Here is a 16494-nt window from a genome sequence, read left to right as displayed (position 1 = left end):
GCTTCAAAAAAACACGAAAAACGGGACCTTTAATGTATTTTGTTCTGTTATTATGCTTGTTGTTGACATTGTACAAGCAGAATGTGTTGGTTGGTCAGTGTTGTATTTGTCCTGCCCCTCCTCCGCTGTGATTGGACGGCTGGGTACAAAGTGACAGTGATGAGTGCTGCGTTTTACCCAAAGTTGAACAATCTTCTACTCCCGGCGACCGGTAAAAACGCTGAGCGCTCAGCATGAAATAGATGCTCAGTGCCTCGGTACGCTCTTGATGTTTTAAAAAAGCGCCACTCCCATTGAAAACAATTGGAAAAATATTCTAGCCTTGGATAAATATGGACACACGGCCTAAAAGTTCAAATTATGTTGTGCCTTATCGGTCCTTTTTTGTGACAGACAGACAGACAGACAGATTAGATAGATAGATAGATAGATAGATAGATAGATAGATAGATAGATAGATAGATAGATAGATAGATAGATAGATAGATAAATGTCAGTGAACAATAAGGCAGCTGGTGCTATGTGCTGGAGGCCTCTGTGGTGCATGATGGTGTGTGTGTGTGCGCCCTCCTCTCCTCCTGTCCTGTCAGAATCTGTGTGAGCACACTGATGTGATGTGCCCACCGGCTAAACGTCCAAATGTCCATCCCACCTCCCATTCCTTTATTCCCCTCTTCCTTTCACATTAAGACTCCAGCCAATACCTTCCCACTGGTCTGAGATCCCTCCCCATGCCTGTTCGAACACATACACACATTTCTGGTAGAACAGGGGTCAGACTGGAAAGGCCACAACAGTCTTCCAATCCTCTCATATTACTTTCTCTGTAAGTCACAGAGAAGGTGGCAGAGGCCTATCAGTGTGCCAAAATCACTTAAACACAAATGTGCTTCTTGCTTACTCTCTGGTATACTCCGTTCGATATCTCTTTCTCCCTATGACACAATTGCACAGGAGATATGGGGCACTAGATTGGTCCAATGGCATGGTGTTGAACCTACTTGACCTGGACCCTCTCCTTCGAATGAAAGGTTGTGGATATTTCAGGATTTTGTAAGAGATGGACAAACAAATCACTCCATAACCTGACCCCCAACAGGTGACCCAGATCCACTGGCCCTGGTTTTTTCATGATTGGGTTAATCCTTCTACTTCAATGGTGGGTACTTCTATAGGGCAGCCAAAACCCTGGGGCAAGTCCCGTCATCCCTGTTCCTGGAGCTCCAACTCCAACACACCTGAGCCAGCAAATCAAGTTCTTTGGATTCAGTTGAAAATCACAGGCAGGTTAATTGAAAGCAAGGCCAGAACTAATCCTTCTATAGGAAGGTCGATCTCTAGAAACAAGGATGAAGACACCTGCCAAAGAGTTTTGGTTTCTGCTTTGGGGAATAGAGTAGGTGGCTACATTCCAGTTGCATGTTCCAGAACATTCCAGTCAAACAAACAGTTCTAACCCTACTCTTACTATAGGTTGAAAAAAAATGTGTTGAAGCCTAACCACAGCTACATCCTTATGTGTAAGTATGACTGTTTAATAGGAATGTTATTCGAGGACCAACAAGAATGTCCTGCTTGTTGAAACTATGGTAAGTGAAAAGGATTATAAGATTTTGCCAAGTATACATGTTACTGGACATTCTGTTGTCCAGTAAGAATGGTCATAAGAATAATGTTGAAGCTCCAACCACGGCCCTTTCCCTATGCACTAACCCTAAAATCCAAGTTCAGGAATGTGGTTCCGGAGAACATACCATACAAGTTAAAGGGTGAAAATAGCTTATAACTTTTGAAAAGCTTGCATTTTTCCCTTACCAAATGTGTAATGGTGATGTTTTATGTAATTTACTCCTGTCCTAACACTAGTCCTTTTTGTACCTCCCCTCTTTCCCGTTTGCTCTTTATTTCCTTTTTCTCCTTACCGATGACATTAAGGTGTCCTGTGACCTCTTTGGAGCCAAAGCTGTTGGTGACTTCACAGATGTAGTTTCCAGAGTCTTCCAGGCGGAGATCGCTGATTGTGAGGCCGGTCAGTCGCCGCGTCCAGCGGGAGTCAGCGGGAAGCGGCCTCCCATCCTTCAGCCAGCGGATGGTGGGGTTTGGGTAACCGGAGGCGATGCAGGGCAACTCTATGCTGCGCCCCACTTGTACCTCTCCTGACTGGAAACTGTCCATCACAGAAGGCGGGGATTCAGTGGGGTCTATGGAAAGAGAGTAAGACCAAACAATATCGAATTATAACAAATCAGGTCATTTACATACATAAATCTTAAAGGTACAGTAACAAAACTGCTTTATTAATTCTAATGGTCTAAGTAAAGGTAGAAAATGCTCATGTTTTTTTTTTTTTTTCAAGAACCTTTGACTTAAATCATAAGTGGCCTTGAGGGAAAAATATAATTAAAATGTAGAATATAATCCCTTTAAATATCAATGACATAAATTTGAAAAAAAAAAAAAAAAAAATTATGAAAATTTGGTTAGTGCACTATGATTGACAAAAATGACAAAGATGTCAGTTGCCCAACAAACCCACACAAATGCTTATACTCACCCAGCACAGAGAGACGAGCTCCATTGCTCTGCCTGGTTTCTCCGCTGTATTTGTGCTTGGTGATGCAGCGGTAGGTGGACAGGGCATCCTCTTTCTGAACGTCAGATATGTAGAGGGCCCCATATGATGTCAGGAAAAACCTGTTACCTGAAGACAGAGAAGAGGTGATATAAACATGTGCACATGAATTTGATTGACCCACAAAAGAATAAAAAACACTGAAGCCTTTATGATTCTCTAAAGTACATTCAGTTCCAACTTCATATGCAAATCTTAAACCACAGGAAATCAATTCAGTCATTCACAGATAGAATAACCATCTTTAGACTAACAAAAATCCAAATGTTATAATTGGTAGGAAATCTTACTCACTGAGACCACCAGTCTCCAGTTACCACATACAAAAACTAACACATGTATAGATATTAAATAATTTTTGAAAGATATAACAAGTAATCCATTACAGACTAAGAAAGAGAGAGTGTTTTAATATTTGATGTGTATGTTATTGTAACAGTATATTACTGTCACGTTCATTTCACATCAGTGAGGCCTGACTCCACTCTGATTTATCTATACATCCACGAAGGCCGTATTTTACATTGCAGCACTCGCGCAGAAACCAGAAGGTGGTGATAAATGTTTATCCTCCTTTTCAGTCCTTCTTATTCAATTCAGTACATTTTAGCTGTGAATATTCCTGACACAAAAAGACAAATAAGATGTTTGATGTATGTGTTGATTGTGGTCATGTGTGTTTTCATAGGCAGAGTTTTTTAATGTGAACATTGAGATCTTGAAGGATCTTGAGAACATTGAAGGGGTAACATCATCAAAAACCTCTATGGCCCTGTTTATACCTGTTATTAAGATGTGTTTTGGTCGATCGGATCACAAGTATATGAGGGAGACACATTCCCGTTTACATCTGGTGTTTTAATCCATCTCTTTTGCCCACTTTCAACCACTTCTGCCCTGATTTCTTCAAGGGGATGGTCTATGGGTGGGTAAATGTATGGGTTTTTCAGATCTTTCGATCTAATGGACAATTTGCATATGAACATGCATGGAGACCAGGAATGGTGAGAGAACATTGTGCTTGGCACGTTTTTCGTCTTCAAACCAAACTTGGGTCTTCAGTCGACAAAGTTTAAAATCTTGTCTGGCTAGTGCACTTCCCATAATGTTTACGCATTAGGTCAGTAGGTGGAGAGTAGGCAGTCTTTTTGTGGCAGTTCGAACGCATTTGACCACATGAGTGTCTACACTATGAAAGCAATCCGGTCGAAGGCGTTTTCAATTACCCCTGGAAGTGGTTGAAAGTGGACAACCTCAAAAAGTTTTAAACCCAGTTTACACCTGTATTTAGTGTCGTCCACTTGTGATCCAATTGGCGAAAACGCATCTTAATAACAGATGTAAACAGGATAAAGTTAATACTTAATTGAAACAATGGAGAAGTCTCCTGAGCTATGAAAGAGCAACCTCAGAGCAATAAAATGTGTGTGTGTAAAATAGTTTGTCTGTGTTCTGCTAAACTGCACATCACTGGTCACAATAACAACAGCAAAGTATGTCAGTGTGTGAGAACAGTCAGTCAGTCCCTGTGTGTGTCCTAGTTTCTCCAGGCAGGCAAGGCATGTGGATTGGGCCAACCGCACCGTTATGAGAAAACTAACTGGACTGGAAATGTAAAAACTCACAAAACACAAGCCTGACACAAACACAGACATAAACACACTTTAGGACCAAACCTTCAGCTATAGGTCAACATCTGGAGTCATATCCACACTGTGACTCATTAAAAACATGAAGATGTGTTTACATTAGATGTGGTATCATTAGTTGACTATTTGCCATGTGTCTTGCTTATCCATTTACATTAGGACAAACTTGTACATTCAAAAATCACTCAACAAGACACAACGTTCCTACAGAAAGCAGGATTACCCAGTGGGAAGAGCATGCGTGTGTGTGAAGGATGGCGATCGATGCGTTTTATGGCTCGAGAGCTTCATCCAACGCAGATTTATGAAAGCGGAGAGGACAGGCTTGACTCGGCAGCCCACACACACACTCCATCACTATAACAAGCAGCTCACTCACACACACACACACATGCAGATAGTAGCTACAGACAAACAAAGACAATGGCTGGAAACAAAGATAAATTCAGCATGCGTCTGTGTGAATGTCATGGCCATGTGATAAGACAATGAAATGAAGTATGTGTGCACAGAATTGGGTGTGTGTGTATGGATGTGTGATTATTTGCGTCACAAAAATGTATTGCTGAATGAATATTCGTATGACAGCTAAGCACGAGCATACGTGTGTATAAGTGTGTGTATAGACGTAACACAGTGTCTGTGTAGGTATTGTTGTCACGCTGAGTGCTAGGCCCAGCAAACTGTAATTTAAGAGTCGGCCCTCGCGCTTCAACCTGCATATTAAGCCTTACAGGATAATATGCACTTGGTGACTTTAACCCCCTACAACATCAGCGCAACGCTGTCACAACATTTCACCCGGAGCGAGAGACCAGGGAGGGAGAGAGAGCGAGAGAAAGAGAGGTAGTCAGTGAGTAATTTTGGTTTAATCGCAGTCGCTTGGATCTTTCTCATTGTGAAGACTGGTAAATTAAATATCAGCAACCAGGGATACAAGGTCTCTCTTTCTTGCACTTTTTCTTTTTCACTTCGCCTTCATTTTTTTCACCCTTAGCTGTATAATTTGTTGCACAAATGAAGTGAAATATTAAACAGATATTTCACCCACAAATTAAAATTCTGTCATTATTTATTTATGTTGTGCAAACCAGTTTCTTCTGAAGGAGATATTTTGAGTAATATTCACACTGCTCTTTTCTATACAAACTGCTCTTTTCTATACAAAAAAAATAAAAAAATAAATAAATAAAAATCATATGATGTGCTATATTTCACATCTTCAGAAGTTAAACTTTAACAATAGATATGTGTGATGATCAGTCAACACAGTTTCATGGCAACTATCAAAGTTATTATCATTTTGGAAAATTGGTAGCTAATAAATTTGTATTTGAATTTGTACATTCTCTTTTGTACGTTTTTGTATGATCTACTTATGTCCCACTGAGGGTTAGGTTTAGGGGTGAAACTTTACACGTAATTTTTTCTAAAAATTTTATGTTTTTCATTCAAATTACATCGTATGAAATCACCACCCTGTAAAATAGTTTCCTCGTGAGGTCAGGTAGGAATAGTCGATATTTGCTGAAAATTTAGCTTCCAACAAAGTTTTTTTTGTTACATCTCAATCATTTTAAAATGAGATTTCAGATCAAAATCCTTTTTTTTTTTTCAGAAAACAGCAACTTGAATTTCAGTTTTGTGTCATCAAGTTTTTATATGACATAATGGTGAAATCAGTCCATACTCCCTCGATTTTTATTTTCATCCACTCATTTTCTCCATATCTCTATACCTAATTTGTCTGCTTCTGGTTTTATTTTATCTTATTTTTGGCTAAGGAGGAGAAGGAATGGAATAGGGAAACGTTGCAAGCCATATTCAAACCCACATTTCCCATATTAGCACCACAGCTGCACTAACCACTAAGCCATGGTTTCAACATCTGCTACTTAAAATAAGTGGAGTCCTTTATTTGAGTATTGATTTATGCTTTAAAGTAAATGCATGCACCTGTGTGTGTGTGTGACTATCCATAAGACATTTGTCTTCACACAAGAAGTGAGCCGTTGGGTGTACAGATTAAAAAATGGAGATTGATGGATTAAAAGAGAGACAGACAGAGCTATGCACATATTAGTCCCACATCTCCTTGCGATCAGTTCTGTTTGGGAGTGCAGATCAATTCTTGTCTAGTCTTCCTTCGCCTTGAGGTGTGTGTGTGTGCATGAAGGATTAGAGGGGGGCATGTAAGGTCTGTCTAAAACAAGGGCTTGAGTGTACCACACACATACACGGCTCTGTGGTAGTGCTGGAGTGTGTAGCGTGGGCAGCCTGGGGCATCATGTCAGACCAAGAGAAGAAAAAAACATGTGGAATTGGATTTATGTGTGGAGCATGGCAAACTTCCAGTTACATCTCACTCTACACAGACTCCCAAAGGCCAGAGAAACACACTCACACACACACACAGAAAGAGGAAAGAGGTTTGTATATATGTTCGAGAATGTGTATTTTTTTGTTACTCGATGTCAGGAGGGCAGGCAAACTCTCTCGCTCTCTCTGCACAGGGCCGCTGAGAAATATCTGGTCTAAAAATAAAACTCTACCGGAAGTAAAGTCGCCATTTTCCTGCAATAATTTTCAAGGTAAAAAGAAACAGAGTAAGAGAGGATATGAATAGTAATGTAAAATACACAATAGTGTGGAAAATAGAACAACAACAAAAAGAAAATTGCAACGCATGAATGCCAGGGGACTCTGAGGTAGGGGCGGAGAACGACAGAACGACAACAGAAGGGAAAAGAGGAAGAAGACGCGCACGAGATGACAGGAAAGAAATACCGAAAAATCACAAATAAAAAGAGAGAGACAGAAGGAGAATGCATGATGAGAGAACGATAGACAACATGAAGATGGAGAGAGAAAAAAAAAAGAGGGGTGTGGGCTGAAGCTGTTGTTGAATTTGCTCTAGGAGCTCCCATGCAAATGATGGCGCCGCTGCAATGCTAACGAGGACCGGGTTTCAAACTGTTCGGCCCATTACTTATTAATGCTCTGCGTCTCTTCCCCCTCCCTCTTTCCCTCTTTCCCTATCTCGCTCCACTTTTCCCTCTCTCTCTCTTTCTCTCTCGCTCGCTGTTGCTAGGGCCCCTGCGCTCACGTGACGTGGGTTAGGGGGCGCTGCGGTGGCATGTGCAAAAACGGAGCGAGAGATGGAGGGAGGGATGATGGGAAGGCTGGCAAGGAGGGGTGTAAATGGAGGGGATGCTAACGCTCGTTTGTTCGTTAAGCCACAAACGGGCTACCAGGGCATGCACGGAGAGCCTGGCACACGGAGAGACAGGCCAGCCAGGGCTCTGATTGGCTGCGGGTGGAACTCAACGTCATTTCGATGCAGAATATTGTTACCGAAGGAGAGATGACAAAAATCAAGAGCTAAAGGGGATCAAAGATAAAAACAATGTCACCAAGTGAAGGAAGACAGTTGGTGACGGGACGGAGAAGGAGAGATGAAGCGAAAACAATTCTATTCTGTTCCACAGAAACAGTCACGCTCAAACACACACTACACTGCTGATTTTGTAAGCGCGCCTCAACCAAATCTTCCTTGAAACAATATGGTGTATCCAGAGAAAACTCCAGTTCCTGCTTGCCTGGCCTTGTCTTACAACAAAGCACCCTGTTTACACCTGATGGACCCTTATGCTGGATGTATGTAATGTGATTCTTCAGGAAAAATGTCAAGCTCAATGGACAGTTTTGAACTTTGATGTTGATTGGTCAAACATCATCATTGGGACCTCATCATTGGGGCAGTTGTGGTCTAATGGTTAGAGTGTCGCAACTCTAACCTCGAAAGTTGCGGTTTCGAGTCTCAGTACCGGCAGGAAATGTAGGTGGGGGGAGTGAATGAACTGCGTTCTCTCCACCCACATTACCCACAACTGAGGTGCCTTTGAGCAAGGCACCTAACCCCCCAATCGCAGCCCCGGGCGCCGTAGCACACTGCTCCGGGTGGGTGTTCGCAGCGTGTGTGTTCAATACTCACTGCTGTGCATGTGCACTTGGATGGGTGAAATGAAGAATGCAAATTCTGAGTATGGGACACCATATATACTTGGCTACACGTCACGTCACTTTCACGTAATGCGAACCACCTGCTTAACAGCATCCTTACACCATGTTTACGTCTGACAACAGTACAAATGGATTTGTTTGAGTGTAGGCAGTCTCGAGTTGCGCCTGGTGTAGACACAGAGTTAGAGGCCAACTATTAACTTTAGTTTACATGTCAGGAACTACTGGTGGAAGGGCAGCACTTAAAGAATTTTCAGATGTGCCCTTATTTTATTTATGTTGAGAGGGGATCCTTTTAGTTATGCAATAAGGCACTAGAGGTGTGCTACATTGTGAATATAGTCATGACTGAAGGGGTTGCAGATGCTCCACTGCATGTCATGCCTAATGCCCTTTAGCTCTGTCTATATTCACATATAGTGTGCTCTCTTGAACTTGCAGGTACATTTAGATAGGGAAGCAGATTTCTTCAACCAATGCACCACACATTTATTGTGCCTTTCCCTGCATCTGCTTCTTCTCTCCACTTCCCTGCTGTCACTCTTTCCTTCCCACCCACTCTTGTCCAACTTCAGCCTGTGTTCTGTAGTTGCACTGGCTCCCGCTGTTCTCCTCCTCTCCATACTCCAACATTCCAGCTCAGTCTTCTTGAGAACCTCAATTACATCTGTGTGGGTGATCTCTATGGCCATGTTCACACAGCAGCAGAATACGGTTGTCAGTCTTGAATTTGAGTCCTTAATACAGTTGTGTTCACACATAGTTCAGGAGTGACAACCGTATTCTATAACCAAACTCACATCTGTAAATTTTCAGGACCCACAACTGTTTTTTGGGGGCACCCCTGCTGTTTGGAGGAACTGGACTGAACAACTAGTTGTCTATTATGTCATCAAGACTTATAGAGAGAGAAACAAGTTGTGTGTCAAGGTTTTAGATCTAGGCACTGTCTTCCACCAGAGCTACTCTCATCAGTTTTGAGGTCTGCACCCGATTCAAATGCTCCACTTTCAGATTAGGTATAAAAGCTGCACTTGGTTAATAAAGATTAGATTGGTCTCTTGTCATGTCATCTGTGTTAAGACTTTACAGTTTTATGGACGTCGCCACAAATTGAACACAAGCTTGACTTCCAATTATATAGATAGTGTTCAAGACATATTGTGAGCTTTTGTGTTAACAGGACATTTTGAGATTTACATCTGTATAATGAATGCAGTTGTCAATCCCAAACACTGACAGACTGAACGTAGCCTCTCTTTTAAAAACTCTTCACCCTCTATCTAACACTCTAGCTATCTGATATAAATTGTCCCACATTCCCTGTCATGACAGTATATGTCCATGCAAGTCCGTGTGAGGGGCAACTCAAAATTCATTCTTTGAAAACCGACATGAAAGGCCACAAAATGTTTCAAAAGGGTAATAAATGTGTTTGTGGTAGTTTTAGGGCTGCTGATCTGAATGGTGACTTGAAGACCTATGTGATCCATCAGTATGTCCATCTCTGAAAAGTCAGCTAACAATTCGTTCTATTTTACTGATAACACTGCACTGAAAACATTAAAAAACACCTGACCCAATTGTTTTGTGAAACACAACAAAGCCTTACTAGATTACATAAAATACTAAGACAGACTTTTGAATTCACTTTCTGAGAATTAGAAAGGTCAAAATGTCAAATAAAGAGCCAGATGTCCCCCATGTAATCCACGGATGCATGTTAATATTCATCCGAGTGCCTACTCCGTCCTGGTTCGTCCTAATGACAGGACACGGGGGGCAGGCATAAAACATTGCTGAGTGTGGAGAGTTCAACTATAAACATGTGTTCTTCTGGCCACAACATGTGTGTGAGTGTGTGTACTATCAAAATTCCGCCATCATTGCTTCGCCAAGGTCAGAGCGGAGTCACCCCGATAAACGTAATTTCCTTTTGATATCAATGCTGTTCACACATACATAATTATACATGCACACACACATACACCGCCACAAAAGGTGTGTAAATTATTGTGTATGACTGGCTAGGGGTGGGGTTACACTATCAAATTGCATTTTGGTGACTTACAAAGTGATATAACCTTCAAATCTGTCTTCAGCCTGATTCATGAGCTATAAAGCCACTTTGGTTGGAATTAGTGGAAACAGGAGATGGTCAGGGTAACTTCACAGAGATGAGCCATGTGAGGAGAAAGTATTTATATAGCGGCAACAATTTTCAGCACCATGGACAGCACCAACCCATAATCACATCTTCAGAACTGCTAGTGGTGAATCTACACAGGGCCGCTCCAGTTCAGCACCTTGGACAGCTTTAGAATGTGTGGCTGTCCACAACGCAATCCCTTTTACACAGAAACAACTGAACGGAGGTATATCGCCAACAAGATACAACACTGCACAAATCCTAACCTCACAATGACACATCATGTTACACCAGGCCATGGAGATGCACAGAGCAAATTAAATAGTAATGTGACATATGGTACATGGCCGCAAAACCCAGCCCAGCAACAGTGACACAAACATTCACTAACTGCAAAGGACAAAAACAGCAACCTTCTAAGCCATAGAGGAAAAGGAAGGAGGGAAATGGAGGTGGGTTCTGTGATACTATATCTGTCTGTCTTGTTAGAGGGGAGAGAGATACATTTGCATATTTCATACAATTTTTATGAATTTAGCAAATGATTTTACTTAAAGAGACATTACATTGCATTTAAAGGGTTAGTTCACCCAAAAATGAAAATTCTGTCATTAATTACTCACCCTCATATTGTTCCACTCCCGTAAGACCTTCTTTCATCTTTGGAACACAAATTAAGATATTTTTGATGAAATCCGATTGCTCAGTGAGGCCTCCATTGACAGCAAGAATTGTGTAATTAACACTTTCAAAAGGCCAGAAAGGTACTAAAGACATATTCAAACCAGTTCATGTGACTTCAGTGGTTCAACCTTAATGTTATGAAGTTACGAGAATACTTTTTGTGTGCCAAAAAATAAATACATAAATAAATAAAATAACGACTTCATTCAACAATATCTAGTGATGGACGATTTCAAAATACTGCTTCATGAAGTTTCGAAGCTTTACGAATCTTTTGTTTCGAATCAGCGGTTCAGAGCGTGTATCAAACTGCCAAACTCACGTGAACCACTGAAATTTTGAAACGTTTCGAAACACTTATGACGTAACGAAGCCTCGTTTACTGAAATCATTTGATTTTGGCAGTTTGATACACGCTCCGAACCACTGATTCGAAACAAAAGATTCGTAAATCTTCGAAGCTTCATGAAGCAGTGTTTTGAAATCGTCCATCACTAGATTGTTGATTGTTGAATGAAGTCGTTATTTTGTTTTTTTGGCACGCAAAAAAATATTCTCGTCGCTTCATAACATTAAGGTTGAACCACTGTAGTCACATAAACTGTTTTAAATATGTCTTTAGTAGCTTTCTGGGCATCTGAAAGTGTTAATTATCTTGCTGTCAATGGAGGCCTCACTGAGCCATCGGATCTTATCAAAAATATCTTAATTTGTGTTCCAAAGATGACGAAGGTCTTACAGATGTGAAACGACATGAGGGTGAGTAATTAATGACAGAATTTTAATTTTTGGGTGAACTAACCCTTTAAGGTGTACACTTTATCAGTTTGTGTATCACCTGGGAATGTCATTAAAAGCCATAAAATAAATAAATTAGCCAATTTTGTTTCAATTAAGGATTGCAGAAATGAGTACACCCTAGATTTAATTCAACAAATGTATAATATTCTAGTACTTAGTACACCCTCCATAATTTTGAATATACTGCTTTGACCCTTCTTGCCACGGAGTGTACAAGTTCATGTCACATCTGTCCTGTTTAACTCCTCTCTCGTCGCTACAGAATCCCCCACAGGTGCTCAAGAGTGTTAAGATTGAGTGCAATACATGTCCCCAGAAAGTTTTTCAGCTTGGGAGAATGCATATCCTCATAGTCATGTTGAAAAAAAATCCCAACAATGCAGGGAATGAGGAAAATGTAACATATTCTGTTTCAAGTTTGTGTATTAAATTACACAGTGGTGTGGGAATTCATGACAGCATTGATAAAGCACAACTACCTCACACCTTCAGCACTCATACATCCCTAAGAGCTTTACTACCACTGAACTTTACTGTGGGAACCAGGCACTTCTCACTGTACTCCTCCTCTAGCAACACCATAACATTTTGGATGCTGTTAGATCCAAAATGATTGATTTGGTCTCATGAGACCAGAGTATTGATTTTGTAAAGATGGGCTTTGGAAATGGCTAATTGACTTTATTGTGCTTTGGCTACAGTAGGTAGTTCCAGTGAGAACAACAACCATGCATGTAATTTCTGCAGGCTGCATCTTACTCTGTAAGATAAACAGTCACTCTTTTCATAGCTTTTGCTGGCTCTGAGACACTCGCTTGGGATTCCTCCTGCTCTTTGTCTAACAAAAAGAAATTCCTCATCACTAAATGAAAGCTTAAAATGAAGGCCTGATTATTTCACGGTCCTTGTCACAAGTCCATTGTTTTTGAATTTCTGTGTTACTTTTGCTATATTTTCACACTTAAAACAACGATTTGGTAATCCTCTGGTACCACTGTACTCTTTTGTGCTAAGAAATAAGTCTCCAGACAGTTCTCTCCCAAGTGGTTCAATTGTTGTCAGCATTAAGTCTGAGAATGATTCCGTGGGCTATATAACACTTTTAATTGTCAAGAATTTACTTCTCTTTAAATCTTTTGGTTCAACATACTTACCTGTTGATCAAACATTGCCTTAAACTTACACCAGAACATTTTTATTTTTGTTTTATTTAGTAACTTTTAGAAGGGTGTACTCATCTTTGCTACACAACATTTTATCATCTTGATAAGAAAATCTTATTTTCCTGAATAATTTTGACATGCATTTTGTAATTGCTTAAGCAGACTATCTATCTATCTATCTATCTATCGTTCTACCTATCGTCTCTTCACATCTGCAAAGCGCACACAATAACCACACACTGCAGTGTAGCCACAACACACAATTAATGAACATGTGCCACATGTGTGGCGGGTGTGTTTGTGTGTGTGTGGAGGAAGTAATTAAGATTGAACTGTAATAAAACACCCATCCTGCTAAATCTTAAGGCCTCACTGAATGCTGTATTAACTGAACTATCTGACTGGGACATGAATGGGAATGAACAGAGCAGAATCAATACCTCTCTCTCACTCTCTTCTGCTCCACCTCTCTCCGCCACCATCATTTTTCTCTTGTCCTTTTTCTTGGCCGCAAAAGAATTACTCAGCGGCTGACAATAGGACATCTACACCCAACAATAGCCACTCATTCCTTCATTGGCCCCCCTTTCACTATCTACGCTTATGAATGATATCTCTCCTTCATTTCAGCTCTATTCACATTCAAAGCAGAGAGAACAGGCAGTCTGAAGTGTCTTGTAATAATAGAAGCATAGTTTGATAAAAGACGCCTGACACCTCGCAGGCTCTCAATGACAATGCAAACGTTGTGTCTGAGATGCTGGTGCAAGGTTGTGAGGATGTTTGTCATATCTAAAGGCCGGCTCATGAAGCTATTGACGGTCTCTACCTCTCTATGAGGTTGGAGGTTGCAACCGCATAGGGTTCCAAGAGAAACATCTTACTGATCAAGAGACGTATGGGAGATTTCAGCTTCTTAAAAGGGAAAGTTCAGCCAAAAATGAAAATTCAGTCATCATTTACTCACCCTCATGTCATTCCAAATCTGTATCTTACTTTATTTCTTTCTGTGGAACATGAAAGTTTTTAAACATATTAAGAAAACACAAAATTATATTTTTGGGTGAACTTTCCATTTAAGTTTCAACTCAAGCAATAGTTTCCATTTACTTTACACAATATTATTAAAGTGATCTCATTAGTGAATTTTCTTTTCCACTGGTGAATTTGAGTTTATTTTCTCCTTTTTCCAAACCCTCCTCATTTCCTACAGTCTTCCACCTTTTGACCCTTCACTTCACTATTTTATTTTCCACCACACCCTTCTTACATTCCCTCCCCTCTATCTCTCTCTTTCTCTGTGCAATGGTTGGAGGAGAGTGGGTTTGTGGAGGACTAATATGCTCATTAAAAAGGCATGCTTCACCGTCAAATGCCAGCTGCCGCTCTTTTCCCTCCTCCTTCTATCCCTCTCTCTCTCTCTCTCTCTCTCTCTCTCTCTTAGTTTCCTACAGTGGGAAATTGTGAAACCCATGTTCAACCTCAACCACTGCTTATGTCTGAAAATAATAAGTAAACACACACACACCGAACACACACACACATACTGTATATATATATATATATATATATATATATATATATATATATATAATGCTAGGTTTCTTTTTATTTTGAACAGTCAGTAGTGTAAATTACAGTTTGTTCTACCTAGCGGCATTTAGTCCCCTAGTTGATACAGTACAGCCTTCTTTAGTGTATTAAGCACTAAGCAGTAAACAGAATGCACTTTTGCATAGGTCATATTTTTTGTAGGGCTGATAAAAAACAAGGTATTTGGTCACAATCAGCTCCAAAACTGAAAAGCATCTTGGTGTTATAAAAGTACAAATTAAATAGAATAATGAAAAATAAAACTTGTGCAGAGATTAGTTTTCTTTGTGTGCGAGAGTTCATTAACGTGGTCACAATGGCGGATACACAAAGTTCAATATTATGCTTTTTCAAGAAATCACAGAAAGATGAGTGAGGAGAAAAGGTGCCATCTACATCTGAGCCTACTTCACATTTCCAGGACACGCATATTTCATCACTGGACTGTGACTTCCGCAACACAAATCATCAAATGGCAAATGATTTTGTCTCATTATAACAGCAGAAACAATTTAAAATACTCTGTCATTTATGGTCATACAGATAAGAGTAAATGCCCGTTCAAACCAAGAACGATGACTATAAAGATATCTATACTAGTGTCCACACCAGCTGACAATTTCATACTGTTTATTCTAAGTGTGTGTTTGTCTGTCACTTTAAATGCTCAAGCTCGTTACAGCAGGATGGATTCTGATTGGCTGTCAATGTTTTTATCGTTCATCAGCTGGATAAAATGGCTCTGAAAGTGATCCCAATGATATCGTTTCTCTGTGCCGTCATCGTTATAGCTGTGGTGTGGACACTGCTATTCTTTAATATTGAGAATGATTTTTAGAACTATATCTTTGTTATCTTTAAAGTTATCATTGTTGGTGTGAACAGGCCTTAAGACATCATTCGAAACTGTAAAAAGTCTGTTTTTATTTGTGTACACTCTACACTCACATTAAAAACAAATCATTGCGCTTTTGTAAAATAAAGAAAACAAACAGGATGCTGCTTTCTGCCATCCCGGTTTTCTTTCCGCAAAGTTAGCGGAGCGAGTTACAAAAATTAATCAAAACTCAGAGTATAGGCTACTAGCATGCTCTTGATTGCCATCTGAACTCCATAGTTTGTCTTTTCTTCTTCTGTTCTTTTTCCTGTTGTGGCAGTTAGCAAACAGCGTTGCATTGCCGTGCACGCCCCCTTCTGGACTGGAGTGTGGATTGCCTGTGACTGACTGTATTCGTCACCTGACTGTATGCACCAAACCATGATATCCATACTGTGACAGTTTGGGACAAATACATGTACCGTTACAACCCTAATACATACATACATATATCAAAACGGCAGGAACATACATATATATATATATAATCAATCTCTCTCTCTCTCTCTCTCTCTCTCTCTGCCAGTGCTGGTTAAAGCCTCTCCCACACTCAGCAGCCTAATTAGAATGGCCATAAATATTCAAGGGGTTCAATGTGAAAGAAAGAAGCAAGAAAGGAAGGGGAAGGAGAACAACAGAGGCCTTAACAGGAAGAACACAAGTGGAGGAAGCAGATGCCAGAAGACTAGGAAAAAAGGTGGAGAATGAAAATGAGGGGAGAAAGTGAAAAAAAAAAGTGTGATGTGCTAAATCTTATTGTCCATGCCTGTAGGTTGCTCTTTTACAGAGGTCTCAGTTAAGTGTCTCCTAATCAGTTAGAGGTCTCCTAATATTTTGAGCACAGTTTGAGATCTTTTCTGAAAGGTTCACAGCAATGATGGAGAAGAACCATTTTTGGGTTTCCAAAAGAATCTTTTTGTGAG

At 40.3% G+C, this 16494-nt stretch overlaps 1 protein-coding gene across 4 annotated transcripts in view; it reads right to left on the bottom strand.

Moving 5' to 3' along the window:
* LOC125248557 (Down syndrome cell adhesion molecule-like protein 1 homolog) overlaps positions 1-16494 on the bottom strand; it is a 142574-nt gene that overhangs the window by 50077 nt on the left and 76003 nt on the right. For all 4 annotated transcript variants that reach the window (XM_048160504.1, XM_048160505.1, XM_048160506.1 and 1 more), the window contains exons 4-5: positions 2555-2701; positions 1923-2201 (exon numbers count right to left, since the gene is read on the bottom strand). In XM_048160504.1, the coding sequence (XP_048016461.1) occupies positions 1923-2201; positions 2555-2701 (426 nt within the window). The remainder of the gene's footprint in view (positions 1-1922; positions 2202-2554; positions 2702-16494) is intronic.

The sequence above is a fragment of the Megalobrama amblycephala genome, linkage group LG16, assembly GCF_018812025.1.
Source record: "Megalobrama amblycephala isolate DHTTF-2021 linkage group LG16, ASM1881202v1, whole genome shotgun sequence".
NCBI classification, from domain to species: Eukaryota; Metazoa; Chordata; class Actinopteri; order Cypriniformes; family Xenocyprididae; genus Megalobrama; species Megalobrama amblycephala.
This window is presented reverse-complemented; position numbering and strand designations above follow the sequence as displayed.